Here is a 17411-nt window from a genome sequence, read left to right on the forward strand (position 1 = left end):
GCTGTATGTCATAGTTGCACATCCTTCCAGCCGCTGTATGTGGGACGCGGCCTCAGCATGGCCGGAGAAGCAGTGCGTCGGCGCGTGCCCAGGATCCGAACTTGGGCCGCCAGTAGCTGAGCACGCGCACTTAACCGCTAAGCCACGGGCCGGCCTGGATCATTTTCAATACTATCAATAATATAAACAACAGCAAGAATTTTCCATACATTTCCAGTTATTTCTTTAGGGTCAAATCCTATAAGTGATTTGGTGGATCAAAGAATATCAACATTGTAAACTTGTGACACACGTTATCAAATTATTGACCAATATATTGTTTCACCAAGTTAATCCTCTTTATATTGAAGGTATTTAGTCAACTCTTGCCAATAGACACTATATTAAAGAAATATACTAATTTTACAGGCCCCCCCAAAACCCCATGTTATTTTACTTATTTATTTGATACTTCAATTTCTTCTTTTGTTATATTATAAAGCTCTTAGGCTCCATAAATTTATTCACGTATGAGATTGGCAGAAAAATAATTGGAATAGGTAAAAATTTTAATGTAGCATATTACACACGTGGCATTTCAAGTCATTTAAGAGGGGATGAATTTTTCCAATGGTTTTCAAAGTACTCCCTGGAGCCTCCCCTGTGGGGAGGGTGGGAATGGGGGTAGGGGGAGCTGACAGATTGGAATAACTCTCATCCTTCCCCATTTCAACCACATTTATCTGTTTTACATACTGAACTTATTGGTAAGTTGATCTGAAGGGTTCTGGACCTGAAAACAAAACCAAAAACACATTTAATGCAAGGTTTTGAGACAACTGGTATTTTGCAATAAAATAGATAAATAAAATAAGTTGACTCTCCTTCTCACATCATATACAAAAATAGTTATCAGCTGGATTAAAACATTAAATGGAAAAAAACCTCCCTGAACTACCAGAAATTACTGGCAAGCATGAACTCCTTTTCAAGCACACTGATAAAAGTGGAGACCATAAGGAGAGGCACAATTTGTCTGCATTGGTTTTTCCTAGAATGTGTGCCTCTAACACAGATTCAAAATGTTTTGTAGCCAAAGGAGTGTGGAAATGCTACATATCGATAATATGGCCAAGGAGCAGCTTAGGGCACTAACACCCCCATTATCCCTATCAGCATCCCCAGATCACCCCAAAATATACACTCAATAAAATAACGTGCAAAACAAACAAATATAACTGAAGGACATATCCTAGTATCTTGTGCTGTAGGCAGACTCTCAACACGAAGCCCTCCTCTCCCTAGACAGTCTGGAGCCATCGCTGCTGCTCTCTGGAAAGAGTCACAATGTCATCAGCACAGAAAGGCTCTGAGAAGTCCTTAAGCAAAAAAAGAAAACTTAGTTTACTCATCATTTCCTAAATGTATTTGACTATAGGACCCGTCTCTCAACATGATACTTATTGATATCCATAGAATTCCTGGAGCACATCTTAGCGAATGCCAGGCTATATGAAAATTAGTATTTGAATGGGAAAATGCTGGGTGAGAGGTGTCTTTGTGAAAGATGCACTGTCCATTTATCGCTATTTTGCCAATGCTCAACTTGAGGCACTCTCCAGTGTTGTGATCTGCTGACACCTAGTGCTGATGCTTTAATTTAGTACACACATCATTTCCTACAATATATTGCTGCCCACCTAAATAGAAACCCCTGCTTGCAGACTGCCTTGGATTTAAATTCTTGTACATCATCATTACGATGCACTTATATCTCGGAATACTATGAAAGGATTTATGTAAATAATCCACAGGGCTAAAAAAAGTATGCTGGCTTGTACTTTTGTTCCTTTCTCACCTATTAAAATATGTCTTATGAATCTATACGTTTGAAAAAATGTGTCAAGTACTATTTGTTCTGACTTATGATGTCATACTCATGAAAGGAACTGAATTACACTGTGTTTAGGGGACAGAGCTAGAAGGTTCAGAGAGAGGGGTCAGGCCATTCTACAAAAACTCAAGATTGGTACTGGAATGAAGATACAACAAGTGTTTCTTTTAGTAAACAAACTTTATTTTCTTTTACCCCCAAAGTGGTCTCCAGGTTCTAAATAAACGGAAAGAAAAAGAAAGAAAGAAAAAGAAAGAAGAGGCAAAGGTAATACAACCGCAGTGATATGCATTCTCCTCTTCCAAGGACAGTGATTATTTGGTCCAGCCATTTAAAATTAATGTTAATTTGAATTGTAAAATGTTAGGTTTATGAGCATTGAGACTCAAATTCTGATCTATATTAAATGTGTCTCTGTATGTTTACCTTAATAATATCAATGCAAATGATATCTCTTTGCACAAATACATTGTATTAATAAATTCCAGGTATTTTGCTGCTAGTTTGAGATAATCAGACCTCATATTTCAATAAAAATGTTGGTGCTACAAAATCTTGGAATGCCAATTATAATTGAGTATCACTTGATAACTCTGTAAAGCAGTTTTATTCACTATAAGATAGGATTAGTATTTTTGAGTATTTGAAATCTGAATTAAACAGTATCTAATCTAATTACTGCTGGGAACCAAAAACCAATTCCTCACTTGTATTTACTAGTTCACTTATAGCCACTAAGTTGTTGTGAATATAAGTACATGTGTGTGTGTGTGTGTGTGTGTGTGTTGTACAATTTCTGTTTCTAACCGGAGTATGGCACTGACAGTTAAAGTGCTGTTTCTTTGAGTCTGGCAGGTCTAGGCTACTGTGTGACATGTGATGACAATTCTCTATCAAAATTATTGTGAAATCTTTACTCATACATTTTGTCATGATGTCCTTTGGCTTTCATCTGATACAAACAAAATCCTAAACTCGATGTGAACTCAGGTACTCAAACCTTCATGTTTTAAGGTGCTCATCTGGGAAATCATAAATAATATTACTTTGTTTTAGATTAGTATCAAAACGACCACACAGAAAATTTTTTAAATCTTGTAAAGAATTTGTGGATTTTCTGTGAACATATGCTTGGATCTCAGGCTGAGCAACTGCCATGGATGATAGCCATTCATTCATTCAACAATATTTATTGAGGCTACTGTGTGCCTGGCACAGGGAATCCAACAATCAACAAACCGCCTGCCCTTATGAACAGCCTTACAGTCTAGCGGGGAAGGAGGACAATAGACAAGTAATTATATAATTTCAGATAGTGATTAGTGCTGTAAAGAAAGTGAGCGGGGTAAGGGGATGGACAGTGATTAGGACAGAGGTGCTGTTTTAGAGAGGTTGGCAGGAATGGCATCATGTTGGAGCTGACATTTGAGCAGACACCTAAATGAATATTACCTGGGAAAAGAGTTTTCCAGGCAGAAGAACAGCAAGTGCAAAGGGTTTGAGACAGGAATGTACTTGGAGTGTTTGAGGACCAACAAGGAGGCGAGCGTGGCTGAAGCATAACCAGGGAAATAATGTTAAAGTAGCCAGAGGCCAGATCACAAAGGGTCCTGTAACGCTGTAGTAATGACTTTGGTGGTTCTCAGGAAAAAAATGGGATTGCAGAAGCCATGCTTTAGATAGACTACAGGTGGAACTCCTGTCTCTGGAACTCAACTCTTTTTTTTTTCTTTTACTTTTTAAAATCAAGGTTATTAAGGTATAATTTACATACAACAAACACACTCATTTTAAGAGTACAGTTGGATGAGTTTTGGCTAATGTATATATCCATGTCAACATCACCATAACCATAACCAAGATAAAGAATATTTCTATCATCACAAAAAGTTCCCTTGTTCCTTTTTGCAGTCAGTCCTCATCCCCTGACCCCACCAGAGCCAGGGACTCACTGGCATATGGGGACTCATTCCTTTTAAAGTGGACTTTGAGGACCTAGATTTCTGCTGTCCAATACAGTAGCCACTAGCCACATGTGGCTACTTAAATTTAATTAAAATTAAATAAAATTAACAATTCAGTTCCTCAGTTGCACTAGCCACATTTCAAATACCTAATAGTTACAGGTGGCTAGTGACTACCATATTGGACAGGACAAGCATAGGACTTTTCCATCACTGCAGACAGTTCTAATGGGCAATGCTGAGATGTTCCCCTGTTGGAATTTGACCTTCACCACATTGAGGTAGGCCAAGTAGCCTGAAAACTGAGTAAGCCATACAAGTTACGTTACCTAGCTTTATGTTACTATCTGTGTTCACTACCTTTATCACCAAGTGATTAATAAAGGCCATGCTTGGGCCAGCGTGAAGGGGGAGGAGTATTCCCTGGGACGGAATGATAATGGCAACAGTAATTATGGAGTCGTTCATCACATAGAAATTCTTCTTCCATGGCTAAGTTTAGAGGATATCCTATTTTTATTAAGGGAAATGGTGATTTCCCTTTTAAGTCATAAGGCACAATTTTGTGTTAAGCAAAATTAAACCTCAAAATCATAGTCTTACTAAATCTATAATGTGTTTGTTTCTTCTCTTTGGAAGGGGGATTCTGAAGCAAATATGCTGAAATAACGACATTTGTTAAAGCTAGGAGTGGGTACGTGAGCATTTTTTAATATTATTTTTCTGTATACTTCTGAATGTTCGAAATATTTTAAAAGAAAAAAGTAGGCTTTCATTTTATTTTATTTTTTAAATTAATTAATTTTTTTTTGTGAGGAAGATCAGCCCTGAGCTAACATCCATGCCAATGCTCCTCTTTTTGCTGAGGAAGACCACCCCGGAGCTAACATCTATTGCCCATCCTCCTCCTTTTTTTTTTCCTTCCCCAAAGCCCCCAGTAGACAGTTGTATGTCATAGTTGCACATCCTTCTAGTTGCTGTATGTGGGACGTGGCCTCAGCATGGCTGGAGAAGCGGTGCGTTGGTGCGCGCCCGGGATCTGAACCCGGGCCGCCAGCAGCGGAGCGGGCGCACTTAACCACTCAGCCACGGGGCCAGCCCCTAGGCTTTCATTTTAAATGCTTATTTAATGTTAGTAAGATTGTTCATGATGTGATTAAACAATACAGGTTATTTAACGTTATTTAATTTAATGTTATCAAGATTGTTCATTACATGATTAAATAACAGGTTAAAAATAGCATGCATAGTAGTACAGCATAACGGTCAGTACAGCATAAGAGTCAGCACAGGGTAATTGTTAAGTGTACAGGCTCTGCAGCCAGATTGCTTGGGTTTTAATCCTAATTATGCCACTTACTAGTAATGAGACACTGAGGAAATCAAATTACTTAACCTCCCTGTGCCTTAGTTTCCTCATCTGTAAAATAAGAATGATAATAATAGTACCTGGCTCATAAGGCTATTATAAGGACTAGGTAATATATATAAAGGCCCTAGTGCACAGTAGATGCTGATGCTGATACAATTTTGGTTTCTGAAAAAACTATACACGTTTTTTTTTTTTTAAGAAAAAAAGAACTTGAACAGTCCATTAAAAATGTTAACAATTGTAACCTCTAATTGATAACAGACTAATTTTAATTTTCTCCTTTTTTACTTATTTTCTAAATATCCTATGTCAAACAATTCCTTTTGTACTTAAAACAACAGGAACACAGAAACAAAATCTTGGCTTGAAGCCCTTCTCCAAAAGTGCCCTACAGTCTGGTAAGCAGTGATTTTCAAAGTGTGATCTTTGGGCCAGCAGCATCAGCAGTAGCAGAGAACTTGCTAGAAATGCAAATTCTCAGGCTCCACCCCAGACGTATTCATTCTGGGGTGGAGCCCAGCAATCTGTGTTTTAGCCTTACATTTAATTTCGCTGCTCACTAAAGTTTGAGAACTACTGTGCTAAGGCATATCTTGTAGCTCTGTACCTTATATAATGTGTATATAACACAATATGTTTATATAATGACCTCTCTTACCTTTATATGATAATAAAAAACTGCCAATCGTCCTTCCTCAAATACTCTCTGCAACTCTTGTTCACGAAGTCCTCCTTCCACCCTTGGACGTGCCTTCTCTGTGAGCCTTTTGAGAATAGCTCTTCTCTGTCCCCAGTTACTGTCTGATATAGAAAACACAAATGCTTTCTGGAGCCAGGCAGATAATTTGTCTCAAGGGGGTCTAGTGTATGACCTTAAAGAGTGAAGTGCTGGCCATGCCCAAAGATGTTCACATTAAAAAAAAAGTTAAACTGTTGCTGGCCAAACAAAACATACCTAAGCCAAGTTTGGCCACTGGCCACTAGTTTGCACTCACTCCTTGGCTAATTCTCTCTCAAATCACTGAGCAGTTGTGATGCAGTGGAATGAATGAGTGCTGAACATGGAAGACAACCTTGATTTGAAGCCCAGCTCCGCTACTTGCTAGCTGGGTGGTAATAATGATGATGATAACGTTAACCTTTCAGAGTTAAACCTTTTTATCTGTATAATAAGGACAATACTACCTATCTCACAGGACGGTTTTAAAGATTAAGGTAATACACTTAAAAACACCTGCCCTATAATAAGCCCTCAATAAATTTTTCATAGCATTTGTGATCTTTATTTTCCTGTACTGTTTGGTTATGTGCTTTATTCTACTTGTATTTATGAACAGTTTAGTTTATCCTATTACTTCTATTAGACTCTACGCTCCTTTAGGGCAGGGATGGTGTTCTGCATCCCTTCAAGTTTCTACAATACCTACTTCAGTAATTAAGTCCCTCCCATGTCCACCCTGAGCTTCAACAAAAGCTGTTACTTGAAGTCTGACTGTCTGGGTAGGGATCTGGAGTAACATAGTCAACTCTTAGTACAGATGTGCACTTCATATGAGAAAGTATGTACCTGACTTACAACAATTTCCAAAGTTATGATTCTCTTCCTTTTCCAATGTGAAAGAGAAAAAACAATGATGGCTGTTCTACTGTTAAGCGGATGCCTCTTGCTTTTACATTTACCAGATTTGTCAAAAGCAATAAAGAAAATTTAGACGTGCCATACTAGAAATTGTGAAAAAAATGGGTTTCAGTTTTAACTGAATTTTGACAATTCAGATACAAGTGATTTGCTGGGGTGATGGTAGTAGGAGAGGTATGTATCAGAGCAGCTAACATTAGCTGCCCAGCTCTTTTTTCCCATCTAGAATACTGAAACAAGAATAAGAACTATTATGTATCATACAAAGATCTTGTGAAAGTTATTAGGCAATTAAGATCACGGAACTTGGGGGGAAGAGAAGGAAGCATGTGTATCTCACATAAGCAGGTTAAAAGCTTTCTGCACTCCTATGGCCTTCTGAGAAACAGTATGTCATATTTTGTCCTAACAAAATTTTGTTTTTCTTACTTTATAGGTACCCATGCCTTCTAAGTGCCTGTAAAGAATTAATTTACATAGTGAACTTAGTGTGGTTAATATCATTGCCCCTTTATTTATGTTAGCTTTCTTACTTTCTGAACTTTGACTGCATCTACAGACTTATTAAATAAGTGACTTTCAGGTTAAATGATCTAATTTAATTCTAGAATTGCTTGAAAACTTATCTCCTCTCCCTTCCCCAATTAACTATGCTTCATACCAGGGCATTTCTATTTTTTCCCTCAAAAGTATAATCCTTAAAACTAGGAGAACCATACTAACAAGTGGGTTTAAATATCAAATTTAGTTTGGGAAGAATGTTTCTAACTAATCAAGGTTCCATACAAGGAAACAAACACTGGATCAATCAAGTGGATTGTGCTTGACAAGCCAGAGAAAGGCTGCCCATTTCTTCAGTAGGGTGGGAAGTGGTTATTTTGCCAAAGTACGAGGCAGAATCATATATTCAGTCAATTTCAAAAATCTATTTCACTGTTCATATGTATCATCAACAAGGAAAATTTGGCTTGGTGATGCTAAGACATAAAAGTGAATGACAGGGGCCGGCCCCGTGGCTTAGCGGTTAAGTGCGCGCGCTCTGCTACTCGCGGCCCGGGGTTCGGATCCTGGGGCGCACCGATGCACTACTTGTCCGGCAATGCTGAGGCGGCGTCCCACATACAGCAACTAGAAGGATGTGCAACTATGATGTACAACTATCTACTGGGGCTTTGGGGGAAAAAAAGGAGGAGGATTGGCAATAGATGTTACCTCAGAGCTGGTCTTCCTCAGCAAAAAGAGGAGGATTAGCACCAATGTTAGCTCAGGGCTGATCTTCCTCACAAAAACAAAAAGTGAATGACAGTGTTAGAATGGCACACTGCTGTCATCTTTCACATGCTTGGAGGCTTTCATAATTCAATTCTTTGGATTCTATATGAGAAAAATAAAATTCACTGCAGGTGTAACTTCTCAGTCACAGTAGAAAATAATTTCCACTTAAAGGGTATATCCAATTTCTCAACTTATAAACACTCAATTAAAAATCAGTTCCAAGACCATTTATGTAGTTACCACCAAACTATTGTCAGAATAGAAGTAAACAACTTTTCCTGCAAGAATTAATTCTTTAAGAAAAACTTTATTGAAAATTATCCCCTTCAAGATAAGTTACATTACCTATCTTGTATGAAGGTAACATTATTTTTGCATAGGCCAGGTAGAATTGGGCAAGAAAATAATTAACATTTGAAGGATTTCTCTTTAAAATATATCATTTCTTTTGAAGAAAACAGTGGACAGCAATTAGATGAAAGTCAGTACTAATACACATTAAGAGTGTTTATCTTACAGATGGTTCATTTCAAAGCATCAAATTCTATTTACTCAAAAAACCTGAGCAGCTAAACGGTTCCCTTGGCAACTACAGAAGATTCAAACGACCTCAGGGACTGCAGTGATGTATCTATTTTGTGCCAAATGTTTCAGAAAATTTGAGGTAGTTCACTTATCCAAGATTTCAGAAAGCAAGAACTTCCAGAATAAGTGAAAGGGGCTGACTGTACAATAACAATTAAAATAATACTAGCTTTCAACTAACATAGGAATGTATTTTGCATGAAGAGACAGTTTCCTAACATGCAAGTAATAAAGCTGTTGTCTCCGTAAGGGTAAACATCCTTACAACCTCTTGAGTCACTAAGACTCTGAGGCCTAACAAAAGGTCTGAGCTTAACAGTTCTTTTTTTCTTTTGTAGGAAGTAGTGTAAAAAGCACTCTTCGGGTCTGGGATACACTGGTGATTTGACCTTGGACAAGTCACTTAATTCCTTCTAGTCTGTTTCCATAACTGTAAATGGAGTCAACAATACCTGGGAAAGATACTACAGGACTGGTGTGAGGAAGAGATGATATATGTGAACATATTATCTAAACTATAAAGCAATAGCAACCAGTAGTTAGTTACTATTTTATGTAATACTGGCCTAACCTTTCCTGTCTATATCCCTGACTGTAAAATGGGCACAAATCTAGAATGCCTATCCAGTCACTTACTGGCTGCGTGAATTTGAGCAAGTCATTTCCTCGCTGGACATATTTCCTAACAAGGCTATTATGAAGATCAAATGCTATCGTATACGTAAATGCTGTCACAGACATATACAAACAACTTAGTAAATGATAGCTGTTATTACTGTCTGAGGGGAGAACTGTAAGGAACAAACAATATTATAGCTAGTAAAAAGGCTTTGTTTATGTATATAAAACTCCATACACATCCAAGGTATTGTTTGGTCTGTAAACTGCAAAGACGTACAGGGAACGAGGAAACAAACGGCGCCTCAGCGACCCCCAGCAGACAGGGAAAAAAGGCAGAAAAGGGGGCTCTGGCGCCTCACTGGCTTGGAATAGCAGTAAGAATGAGAATAGAGAAGTGTGGCAGAAAAAAGACCTAAAAGAAACACTCCGAGAATCAACTCATTATTTTATCCCTTTTCTCTTATGACCTCCAGCCTAGACTATAGACCATTTCATTCAACTTCCCAGCCCGTCATATCGCTGGACATTTATTTACTGTACCTTCTTCACTGAGAGCCTTTCATTCACCTCCCCGTCTAGGAGTCGTGAACTTCAAACCCCCTGGTTCCAACACCCATCTCCTTTAACTCTGTTTTTACCAAGCTTCTCTGTATCCTTCCCTCCGCCTAAGGGGGACGTGAGACTGAACGCGCCGCAAGGCATCCTAGGAAATGTGGTCTCTCATACTCTTTCGCTTGGGCCCCAGAGTGGGGAAGACGACAGAGGAGATCCAGTTAAAACTACAACTCCCGGCAGGCAACGTGAGAAACTAGCTTCCTTTCTGCTTCCCCGCCCATTGCCTTCCTCTTCCTCCTCTCCGCGGACGCTGAACCGCTTGGCCTCACGATATTTGTAGTTCTTTATGAACCCAAGCTCTTAGCACTCTATGGCTAGGAGAGAGGCTGGAAGACTCTAATTCCCAGAGGGCAGAGCGGAAGCTGCGCCTGCGCACTGTCAGTGAGGGCGTGTATGTCTGTGTGTCTGAGAGAGAGAGAGCGAGCGACGGTGAGTGAGTGTGAGTGCGGGGTAGGGTGGTGGCCGTTACGTTCGGGGCAACGGCTACGGCAGTGGAGAAGTAAGAAGAGAAACAACGTCCGGCGCTTCCGCCTTCGCTTAGGAGGAGGAGGAGCTGGTAGGGAAAGGAAAGTGATTCGCCCTGGGCCTGGACTAGACCGAGTCGGGCCGGTGGGGATCTGGGCTATGAGCCTTTGAGGGTCGCTTGTGACGCGGAGCGAGACACGAGAGCCGAGAGCTATGTCTCAGCCGCCGCCGCCGCCTCCGCTGCCACCGCCGCCTCCTCCCCCTGAGGCTCCGCAGACTCCGCCGTCCCTGGCAGCGGCGGCGGCGGCTGCTCCGGGGGGCCTCTCGAAGCGGAGAGACCGGCGGATCCTCTCTGGGAGCTGCCCAGATCCGAAGTGCCAGGCGCGTCTGTTCTTCCCGGCCTCCGGTTCTGTCAGCATCGAGTGTACCGAGTGCGGACAGCGGCACGAGCAGCAACAGCTGCTGGGGGTGGAGGAGGTGACCGACCCGGACGTAGTGCTGCACAACCTGCTGCGGAACGCGCTGCTCGGGGTGACAGGGGCACCCAAGAAGAACACGGAACTGGTAAAGGTGATGGGCCTTTCCAACTACCACTGCAAATTGTTGTCGCCCATTTTAGCTCGCTATGGAATGGACAAACAGACAGGCCGGGCTAAGCTTCTCCGGGACATGAACCAGGGCGAACTGTTCGATTGCGCTTTGCTGGGTGACCGTGCCTTCCTCATCGAACCAGAACATGTTAACACAGTGGGCTATGGCAAGGACCGCTCCGGCAGCCTCTTATATTTGCATGACACTCTTGAGGACATCAAGCGGGCAAATAAAAGTCAGGAATGCCTCATTCCAGTGCATGTCGACGGGGATGGACATTGCCTAGTGCATGCCGTGTCCCGGGCTCTAGTGGGCCGGGAGCTCTTCTGGCATGCCTTGAGAGAGAATCTTAAACAGCACTTTCAGCAGCACCTGGCCCGATATCAAGCCCTGTTCCATGACTTCATTGATGCTGCTGAATGGGAGGACATTATCAATGAGTGCGACCCTCTGTTTATACCACCTGAGGGTGTTCCCTTGGGCTTGAGGAACATCCACATATTTGGCCTTGCCAATGTGTTACATCGCCCTATTATTCTGTTAGATTCTCTCAGTGGTATGAGAAGCTCTGGTGATTATTCAGCCACCTTTCTGCCTGGGCTCATTCCTGCAGAGAAGTGCACTGGGAGAGATGGTCATTTGAACAAACCAATCTGTATTGCATGGAGTAGCTCTGGTAGAAACCATTATATCCCCTTGGTAGGCATAAAAGGGGCTGCTTTGCCCAAACTGCCTATGAATTTGCTTCCTAAAGCATGGGGTGTGCCTCAGGACCTTATTAAAAAGTACATCAAACTTGAGGAGGACGGTGGTTGTGTTATTGGAGGAGATAGAAGTTTGCAGGATAAATACTTACTTAGGCTTGTTGCTGCTATGGAAGAAGTCTTTATGGACATACACGGTATCCATCCTAGTTTGGTTGCTGATGTCCATCAGTATTTCTACAGGAGGACTGGGGTGATAGGAGTTCAGCCTGAAGAAGTCACAGCAGCTGCTAAAAAAGCAGTAATGGATAATCGTCTTCACAAATGTTTGCTTTGTGGTGCCCTTTCTGAACTTCATGTTCCTCCAGAGTGGTTGGCTCCAGGAGGGAAACTGTATAACCTGGCAAAAAATACTCATGGACAGCTGAGGCCTGACAAAAATTATAGCTTTCCCTTGAACAATTTGGTTTGCTCATATGATTCACTGAAAGACGTTCTGGTACCAGACTACGGATTGAGTAACCTAACAGCTTGTAATTGGTGCCATGGCACATCTGTGCGAAGGGTCAGAGGAGATGGGTCTATTGTGTATTTGGATGGCGACAGAACTAATTCTAGGTCCACTGGTGGCAAATGTGGTTGTGGATTCAAACATTTTTGGGATGGTAAAGAGTATGACAATCTACCAGAAGCTTTTCCTATTACTTTGGAATGGGGTGGAAGAGTGGTTAGAGAAACAGTATATTGGTTCCAGTATGAAAGTGATTCATCTTTGAATAGTAATGTTTATGATGTTGCAATGAAACTTGTTACCAAGCACTTTCCAGGTGAATTTGGGAGTGAAATCCTGGTTCAGAAAGTTGTCCACACTATATTGCATCAGACTGCCAAAAAGAATCCTGACGATTATACTCCTGTAAATATAGATGGTGCTCATGCCCAAAGAGTTGGAGATGTACAAGGACAAGAGTCAGAGTCTCAGCTCCCAACTAAAATTATTCTTACTGGACAGAAAACAAAAACTTTGCACAAGGAGGAGTTAAACATGAGTAAAACTGAAAGAACTATTCAACAGAATATTATGGAACAGGCTTCTGTAATGCAGAAACGGAAAACAGAGAAGTTAAAACAAGAACAAAAAGGACAGCCCAGGACTGTTTCTCCCAGTACTGTCCGTGATGGTCCGTCCTCTGCACCTGCTACCCCTACTAAGTCTCCCTATTCACCAACAACTTCTAAGGAGAAGAAGATCCGAATAACAACTAATGATGGACGACAGTCCATGGTTACACTTAAGTCTTCAACAACGTTTTTTGAACTTCAGGAAAGCATAGCCAGAGAATTCAACATTCCTCCATATTTACAGTGTATTCGATATGGCTTTCCTCCCAAAGAGTTAATGCCACCCCAGGCAGGAATGGAAAAGGAGCCAGTTCCTTTACAGCATGGTGACAGAATTACAATAGAGATTCTAAAAAGTAAAGCAGAAGGTGGTCAGTCTCCTGCAGCACACTCGGCCCACACTGTAAAACAAGAAGAGATTGCTGTTCCTGGCAAACTGTCTTCTAAGGAACTTCAGGATCAAGCTGACAAAGAAATGTACTCCTTGTGTCTTTTAGCAACATTAATGGGTAAGATCACTTTAACTCAGATGGTATTTCTTAACTTAATTGTGAATATAATATACTGAGTTTTTCTGTTGTCTTTGTGAAAAGAAAAGCAAACTGTGGTCATTGTAAAAACTATTTGATTTTATATTTTAGGAGAAAATTGTTTTCTTTAGTTTCTTGACAGTTATGGATAGATGTTAGTGTAGTTCTCTGTAGAGTAAATATTAGGAAAACATAACAAGAAAGTGAAAGTAGTCCATTAACTGTCACCAGATTATTTAAATATAACTTATAATTGTTTTTTTTTTTTAAAGACTTGTAATGTATCCATTTAAAGTCTTTTTTATTTTTTTCCTCCCCTTGGCTCTACTGAGCCTGCCCACCTTGCCCCTTTTCATTTATTTTTAAATTTTATCTTCCTGCATGTCATGTGATTTCAGGACTTCCTGTTTGATGAATTGCAGTTTCTGGTGCTTATATTCTCACTGCACTTCCACCTAATAGTCTCTCTCCTCCATTTCCTGTTCTCCCTTTCCCAGTTCATCACATTTTTCTCATCTGTACATTAGAATTTGTGTTTAAGTAATTTCCTTGCTCAGTGACTCTGCCATCAAATGTAATGAACTATTATAATTCATGAGAAATATAAGAAACAGAGGTAGATATTAATGGGATTGCTTAAAAAAGCATTTCTTTTTAATAATTCAGCATAAATTAAAGGAAAATATATTATCAACGAAATATGTAATTTAAAGCTTTGGATGATTTGGGATATGATTCAATGGTGCACTTGTTACATTATTTTTATTTGCTTAATCTTTGTTTTTAAATCACTGTTAATATGCTTTACTAAGGCTTAAAGTATAAGTAAAATTTAAATATATTACATGTTAGATGGGCCTTATTTTTGCTGAGTTTAGAGCTTTCAACTAGAAAAGTGATCTGGTTTTTTTTGTTTTCTAAGAGTACTGAATATCAGTGAATTGGGCCTTGACCTACCAAAATGAAGATTATTTATTCCTAGCTTGATAAGTTTGGGGGCCTAGTAGTTAATAGGAAATCTAAAAGCCCTGTACAAATTTACAACTTGATATTGCTGATTTTATTTTGGCAGACATAGTCATTGAATTGGGGAATATATCAAGAAATATACTAGGCACTTTACATATTTCTATCTCTTAGAGTTTTTAGTTTCTTAGAGACTGCATGGAATAGAGGAAAGATTGTGTGATCTTTGGAATCAGAAAGACTTAGAATTTGAATCTTGGCTCCACTATTTATTAACTTAGTGATTTCAGGCAAGCTACTTAACTCCCCAGTACTTTAGTTGCTTTCTCTATACAAAATTCCCCTTGTAGTAGGTACACAGGGCAACAGTACAGTACTCATATAACTCTGAAAATTAAATAGCATTGGCACAGAATGGATAAAATGATATATGCAGGAGGCACTTTAAGAAACCAGCAGTCTCCCAGGTCAAAAACAGGAAAGAGAAGGTCGTCTTCAATAGAAGATGAACTCTTGAGGATGTGGCTGGTATCTTATTTAACTTTGGTATACCTAGGTTAACCTAGTGTAGTGCCCAGCAGGTAATTGGCACTTTGAAATGTTTTTGATTGAATTAAATAGGTGACATTAATATATCTAAAGAAAGGCTGTGTCAGCAGAAGTGGAATGGATGGTCAGCATTGAACATTGAAAAAGAGTTGAAAAGCAGAATTTGGCACTATTTATATACTGTTGTACAAAGGGAAAAGATACATCATCTGGGGTTCATGAAAATTCTGGTAACTAGAAAGGTAATCTCTATTGAGGGTCAGGAATATTTGATCAGTCCTTGCCATGGCCTGGCTGAAAGATCTGTTTCCCTTTACTGATTCTGTATCTATTCTGATCACTCATTTAGCTTTTCGACATAAGTATTGGTGTACAAGTGAGAGTGCAGGTGAGGATTGTGTTCATCTGGAAGGCTGTGTTCTCCATTATAGATTAATAAATTGGTGTGGGTGAGATTATGATCAGTAGTCTAAAAGTCTGGTCAGCATAATAGTATATTTCATAATGAAAATTAGTAAAGCATAATTCTGGTTTATAATTAGTCACTTTTTGAGTTTGGTTTGAGGTTTCTGGACCTGAATATCTGAGTACTAGACTGTGACTGCAAACAAAGATAGTGTCTTCCTTTTATGATCCTTTCCCTCTTCACCTCCAACATTTATGTTGCTGCCCGTACAAACCCACGTTAAATCTTCTCCCGACACAAAATTTGAACATAAAAAGAGTGTTTTGCTAATTTTATAGTGGTAGCCCTTGAGAGACTTTCTGTTTTAAAGTACTAAGACAGTGCTTGGCTGGTACTAGTCCCTCTATAAATATTAGTTTTCTATCTCTATTTCTCTTATAACTGTATTTGGATTATGTAGAAGATATTCTTAATAAAAAGTGATGTGTTTGTAAAAATGTCAATTTGGGGATAGATACACACAACCTTATGTAAGGAATGCTGGAGAGCTATTGATATTTAGATTGGAGAGGGCTGGAAAATGAAAAATGACAGGACTTATTTAGAAAATTACAAATTTCGAAGTGCAGAAATTACTTTGTGAATTACCAAATGTGAGCTAAGCAGCTGATATGTTTGTTTAGAAAATAGCTCATTACGCTTTATGCCGTTCGAATAGCTGGCTCCTTCTCATTTAGGTTTAGGCTTAAATACCACCTTCTTAGAGAAGCTCTCTCCTGATCACCTTATCTAAGGGTTTGAGAGACTTGATAACTGTTCTAAGTAGGTCCCCTCTATCATTGTAGCCTGTTAATTTCCCTTGTAGCACGTATTACAAGTTTTCGTTATCTTATTTGTTGGTTCACTTATTTGTTTGCCTCCCCCACTATATTATAGACTCCACAAAGGCTGAGATGGTAGCCTGTTTTATTCACCCATGAATACCCTATCACCTAGTACAGGGCCTGAAACTTATTAGGTGCCAAGTAAATGCTTGTTGAATGAATGAATGCAGATTATTTCAGCAAAATAAATATCTGCTATGAGTTAGAGACTGTGCTGGAGATAGAAAGATGAATGAGACATAGTCCTTGCCCTCCATAAACTTACCTGCAGGATTTCAAGTGAGGACATCCCCTACTTTCATCAACAGATCTCCAGCTTTCTTTTCTGTATACATAAAAATTATAAAAGCCATATATATGAAATTGTATATTTTCATTAAATAGGCTGACTGCTTGACAGCCAGGGACATATGTTTTTCCTTTCTTTTGTTTTTAAGTAGAATATTTATTGAATAGAATTTATATCAACAAGACAATAAGTAAGTGCATCAGTCCTTGCTAATTATGAACCATTCATGGAACTAGTCACTTTGAATCTTATGATGGTAGTTTAAAATGAAATGACAATGTTCTACCTGTAATAGTTCATATATTTTAATCTGCTTTATCCAGACCACTTGGAGGTTATTGAAAAATTTTCACAGACTGTAATTTTCATCATTTGTATAGTATGTGAGTGAGTCTAGCCCTAGCATTGCAAAATATGTTATTAAATTTTCTTGTAGACCAGTTTTTTGTGGATTTTCTTTGTGGTAGATATCCACCATAAATACCAGGCTGATTTCTTTTTTCTTAGTATTGTATTCCACTAAGTTGTAGTTAATTTTTTTTTCAAGAAATAAAGACAGATTTGTGAAAAGCAAAATTTAACAGTTCAAAGTTGCTGTAATAGAATTAGGCTTCTTGTGATATTTGCCCCACTTCACTACAAAAGTTAGCAACTGTTCAGGAGTTGAGAAGCTTGTTTTATTTTTATATGCTTTCTATCTTCCTGAAAGAACTGTATGATTTTTGTTTGTTTGTTTAGAGGTGATTTTATTTTATTTTATTTGTTTATTTTTTGGTGAGGAGGACTAGCCTTGAGCTAACATCCATGCCAATCCTCCCTTTTTTTCTTGAGGAAGACTGGCCCTGGGCTAACATCCGTGCCCATCCTCCTCCACTTTATATGGGAAGCCGCCACAGCATGGCTTAGCAGGAGGTGCATCGGTGCGCGCCCGGGATCTGAACCGGTGAACCCCAGGCCGCCA

General features: G+C 39.5%; 1 protein-coding gene and 1 long non-coding RNA gene across 3 annotated transcripts in view; one reads left to right on the top strand and one right to left on the bottom strand.

Moving 5' to 3' along the window:
- Positions 1-128: 128 nt before the first annotated feature.
- On the bottom strand, positions 129-9981 carry LOC147913035 (uncharacterized). Of its 2 annotated transcripts, XR_015549244.1 has the most exons (4): positions 9870-9981; positions 8061-8222; positions 5868-6010; positions 129-772 (listed from the first exon to the last, which is right to left on the bottom strand). It is a non-coding gene; the product is annotated as an uncharacterized LOC147913035 (long non-coding RNA). The 2 variants fall into 2 exon arrangements; XR_015549245.1 differs by lacking the exon at positions 8061-8222.
- A 364-nt stretch (positions 9982-10345) lies between these two features.
- The window catches only part of VCPIP1 (valosin containing protein interacting protein 1), a 28209-nt gene continuing 21143 nt past the window's right edge, over positions 10346-17411 (top strand). The window contains exon 1 of the mRNA XM_004436250.3: positions 10346-13335. Within this exon, the coding sequence (XP_004436307.1) occupies positions 10623-13335 (2713 nt within the window). The 5' untranslated portion in view covers positions 10346-10622. The remainder of the gene's footprint in view (positions 13336-17411) is intronic.

The sequence above is a fragment of the Ceratotherium simum genome, chromosome 31 (assembly GCF_057802395.1).
Source record: "Ceratotherium simum simum isolate JZ-2026a chromosome 31, ASM5780239v1, whole genome shotgun sequence".
Lineage (NCBI taxonomy): Eukaryota > Metazoa > Chordata > Mammalia > Perissodactyla > Rhinocerotidae > Ceratotherium > Ceratotherium simum.